The 4,571-nt window shown below is 56.7% G+C and overlaps 1 protein-coding gene across 1 annotated transcript; it reads right to left on the minus strand.

Annotated features, from left to right (window-relative positions):
- Positions 1–995: 995 nt before the first annotated feature.
- LOC110589508 (pulmonary surfactant-associated protein A-like) lies at positions 996–4,276 on the minus strand. Its single transcript, XM_021700025.1, has 5 exons — positions 4,251–4,276; positions 3,497–3,691; positions 3,108–3,227; positions 2,059–2,136; positions 996–1,593 (listed from the first exon to the last, which is right to left on the minus strand). Exons 1-5 carry the CDS (start codon positions 4,252–4,254, stop codon positions 1,217–1,219), a joined length of 774 nt encoding a protein of 257 aa, XP_021555700.1. The 5' UTR covers positions 4,255–4,276; the 3' UTR covers positions 996–1,216.
- Between the last annotated feature and the right edge of the window lie 295 nt (positions 4,277–4,571).

A 4,571-nucleotide genomic window follows, 5' to 3' on the forward strand; every position in this document is an offset into this window, starting at 1 on the left:
TCCATTTTTGAGGTAGGTGGGGGCTCAGAGCCAGAGTTAATCTGATTTCTAGAGATACAGAAACGTGTTATTTCTTGAAACCAAAGCAATGAAAACTCATGTTAACGCAGTCATGATTTATTACGCTTCAATCACCTCTGTCCAGTAAGAGGCAAGGTCGTTACGAGCATGAGCTTCAGGTCCAGGTAGGTAGGTTTGAACAAGCTTCTGCCACTTTTGCTCCAAGTAATACAATTCAAAACATTTAACTTCGCTAAGTTTGTGTCCTCATATGAAAAAGGGGGAAAAGCAGGCTGGGCCCATGGCATTGTGGACAGATTAAATCATATTCCATAAGATGTTTTAGAAGTGCTTGGCAAGGTTCTGGGTACATAGACTTGGCACATGTGCTATTTATGTGCTCAATCAACTGCCAGTGGTGTGGTGAGGGGTGTGAACACGTCACTGAGATCCAAAAAGGGGTGCGGACACGTCCACCAGGCGGAGTTACTTGGATTATGTCTGGGCCGGGGGTGAGATCTTCCCTAGGGGTGTAGACTGGCTGCTCTTTGGTCAGGGAGTTGAGAGGCAACCCAAGACTCAAGGCAACTATTAGGGTTAGGCTGGCCTCCACAGTGTGCCGAGGCACCACCCAGCCCTCTGACCTCTCGGGGACACCGACCAGATGTGCCCTCAGAGGCCCCAGGCTGCCAGATAACCCCAAAGGGCTCCTTAGCTCCACACATGTGGAATTCCCCAGAGGTCCCCCTCTTCTATCATTGTGCTTGACCAGAACTGCCAAATCTTGCTGGGGCTGGGCAGTGGGTGGTCTGCAGAGTGAGAGGGGAGGGGGGCCAGGAGGCCGGCACCTGCTGTGTGATTTTGCAGGGAACTTCCAACCCAGGACCTCACTGCTGCCATCCAGCAATGAAGGAACCGGACAGGAGGAGGAAGAAAGAAGTCTCGACTCTTGCCCAAAGGCAAAGTTAGGAGTGGCGCCTGGAGTGCAGGGCTGAGAAGGGGCTGGGGGCGGGGTGGGGCGTGTCAGACTGATTCCTGATTCCCGATGTGGGTGAGGATTCGGAGCCGTCCAGGGAGCCGAGTGGCTAAGAACGCTCTAAGGGCCACAAATACATTTTGTTGGGAAGGAGCTGTAGCATGTCAGAGCTCAGGCGCATCCTCCAGCTGGAGGCTGGACAAGGCAGGGCCCTATCTATCGGGCGGCCCAGGGGCCTGCTCAGAACTCACAGACGGCCAGCCGGTACTGCCCGCAATTTTTGTCATTCCACTGCCCATCTGTGTACATCTCCACACACTTCTCCTTGCCCCACCCCCTGGGCTCCCCGGGGTACCAGCTGGTGTAGTTCACAGGGCTCCCATCCATGTAGAGGAAGCCCCCAGAGTCGGGGCTCGCCATCAGGCCCAGGTAGGCGTAAGTGTTGTACTTCTTCACGATGCTCGCAATGGCTTCATTCTCTTCCGGGCTCGTCGGGGCAGCAATGCGGCCGCCTGCTCTAGCACATAACTCTTGAATGTCCTCAAAATTAACCGACTGCCCGTTGCTGGAGAAGACCTTCTCTCCCACGACCAGCATGGACTCCTGCAAGCTGAGGACTGGGGCAGAGAAACCGAGTCAGGCCACCGACCGCTCTGGCTGGAAGTCCCTGTCCCTTGCCCGGGCTCCCTGTCCTCATGACCTCTTTGCCTCTCCTCCCCTGCCAACCCGAGTCTTCCTCAATCCCCCTCCCTGCTCTCCTCATTCTATTCATTCGTTCACCCATTGCACAATTACTGATGGACCATCTGTTATGTGCCAGAAACTGCAATTTCCTGAGTCTCAACAGAAAGCGAGTTAGGCAGAGAACTTACGCTCCCCTGACATAGGGAGCTGATCTGTGTCTACCTCTGTCTCCTCGGGGCCATTCAAAGACATCAGGAAAGGGAAGTATCGTTTTTTTCCCCCAAGACCTGCCCATCCACACCTGCTTGTCAAGTCTCGAGGTTCTGGAGCCCGACACTGGGAATGAGGGAACTTATGGGCGACCCTCCACGCTATAAGGCCCTGGGGAGCCCCCTTACCTCCCATGGCCTGCAGGATTTGGTGTCTGAACTTGTGGAGTGTGGTCTGGAGCTCCTCATCTAAAGAAGCTGGAAGCCCTGTCAAGAGATTCCCACCCAAGATGAGGGGCAAGCCAACCAAGATCCCGACTTGCAGCCAAGCAGGCACGATGCCAGCTGCAAGCCTGGCATTTGGCCCTTTACTTGTCCGTACCCACTGCTCAGGCCCTGGAGTGTGTCTCCACACTGCCTACCCCCTTGTCCTTTGACGCAGCCCTGTACTTGCCGAGCTCCTGCCTGCCCTTCTTTCCTGCCCTGTCTTTTAACGGCTCTGTCAGAAAAACCCACAGCATTGTTCTGGTTTGGGGGCAGGGTCCTCTCCCTCCCCCTCCACCAAAGGCAAACAAACTATACCTATCCTTCTCTCTCTGGCCTGGCTGAGCCATAGAGTGATCTACCTGCCTGGCAAAACAGGCTTTCACTGTGGTCTCTACCCCTGATCCTGACCCATCGTCCTCCCTCAACCTCACCCCTCCCCGCCTGCCACCCAGCAGCTCAGTCAATAGTGGGCACTTGTCCAGGAAGCGGGATTTCAAACACTGAAGTAAGAAGCTGCTCTGATGGAGAGGGAGAGCACGTGGTTCTCTCTGCACTCTCCTGATTGACCTTGGTCACCGCTCCGAGCTCTGGAGTTCCCCTCTGTATGTGGGGCTCCCATTCCCATCACCTGCTGAGAGCCCAGATAACCCCGTACACCTTTCGGAATGCCCCCTGTGCCTCAGCCCCAGGAAGTGCCTTCCCTGCCTCCCGGCGCTGTCCTCGTCCCACACCTGATGCCCATCAGCAGTCGTGATGTGTGGAGCGCTTCCAACACCCACCAGTCCTCGCCATGGCCTACTACCCGGGCATGTCTGACTCCTCTCCTCGGCCTCGTCTTCTCTCACTTAGGTTGAGTAGGATGCCCTTTGGGGACCTCCATGGTTCCGTCTGACCCCCGCCATCCCTCATGTAACTGGTCACATGGGCGCAGTGCCCGTGTTCCTGCAGCCGGCTTGCCCTGTCCTGCTTACCTGGAGGGCCCCTCTCACCAGGCTTCCCCTTTTCTCCACACTCTCCAGCAACGCCAGGGGATCCAATCACCCCCTCAGGCCTGGGGTAGCCTGGCATTCCTCCAGGGGGGCCCATGGGGCCTGCAGAGAGAAGGGGACATGGATGTGTGGTATTTATCACCCACAGCAGGGCTGAGGCTGATGTGAAGGGACCGCTCTTATCAGCTGAGCTGACTCACCTGTCACCCCATGGGCACTTTAAGGGTAACCTCTTCAGGGCTGCTCCAGTCTAAGGCCCTCAGGCAACTCCCATCCCGCTGACCTTGGGACCCGGCCCAGAGCCCCGGACAGTTGGGCCTCCTGGAAACAAGTCACTGTCCCTCAGCTGAGGGTAGGGTCTCACCCAGTACCTGGAGGCCCGGGGTCTCCTTTGACACCGTCTCTCCCATCTCTGCCCGGCAAGCCATGGGATCCAGGAGTGCCAGGGATGCCGGGGCTGCCAATACAGACATCCTTCACATTGTTCTGGACGCCAGAAACCATCAGCAAGGTGAGGGTGAGGGCCAAAGAGCGCAGCAACATGGCTTCTGTTCCAGAGACTCCTCCTGCAGAAAGAAAACGCCATTGGCTCATTGAGGCATCTGCGAAAGTTTGTCAAGATTCAGGTACAATGGCCGAGCCTGAGGGACTTTGGGGAAGACCCAGCTTGTTCTTGGAAGCTCCTAGCATCATCTGCGGTTTCACGCCCCACCTCTGGGGCTGGAGGGGTGTGGTACCTGTGCTGGTGAGGAGGACCTGGACAGTCAGAGGGTCTGGCTTCTAATGCAGTCTTGTGATGTGACCATGGGAACTCGCATCACCTTCTTCTGTGCCCTGGAGACAATCCTGACCTGTCCCTCCCAGGCTGTTGGGAGGAGGGATGGCGTCACTCCCTCCCTCTGTCCTTATACTCTCAGCTACGCTCCTTGCAGGGTCAGAGTGTGAGGATATTTGCAAGCCCACCTTTCTGCATCCATCGTTAACGATTCTGGGCATGACTCTCCATGGTCCACCGGGAGCTCCCCTCCTTCCCAGGCTTGCCCTTAGTTATGCCTGTGACTGCTGGGCTCTCATCATCTACAACCCGTGCCCTGGGTAAGACCACAGGGATGGGGCTAAACTCACCCATAGAAACAGAGCCCCTGTGGATCTCTGCCGCAGGTCCGAGTGGGGAGTCAGGCAGCACCATTTATATGCATGCAGGCTACCAGGCTTACCTCTCCACCCCGGAGAGGCTCCTGTCACAAGGGCCTCTTTTTTGGGAAGGGCCGGTCAGGAAGCAGCCATCTTGTTTACACAGCAACGTTCCCTCACAGAGCACTCAGGCTGGAGGGCCACTTCGGACACCCGCTGACATCTCAGGGGGTGGGCCCTCTCTCCCCCGTGCCAGCTTCTCCAGCAGTGAAGGACGAGAGCCCATACCCAGGCACCCAGTGAGGGCATGCA

This window comes from Neomonachus schauinslandi, chromosome 6, assembly GCF_002201575.2.
Source record: "Neomonachus schauinslandi chromosome 6, ASM220157v2, whole genome shotgun sequence".
NCBI lineage: Eukaryota > Metazoa > Chordata > Mammalia > Carnivora > Phocidae > Neomonachus > Neomonachus schauinslandi.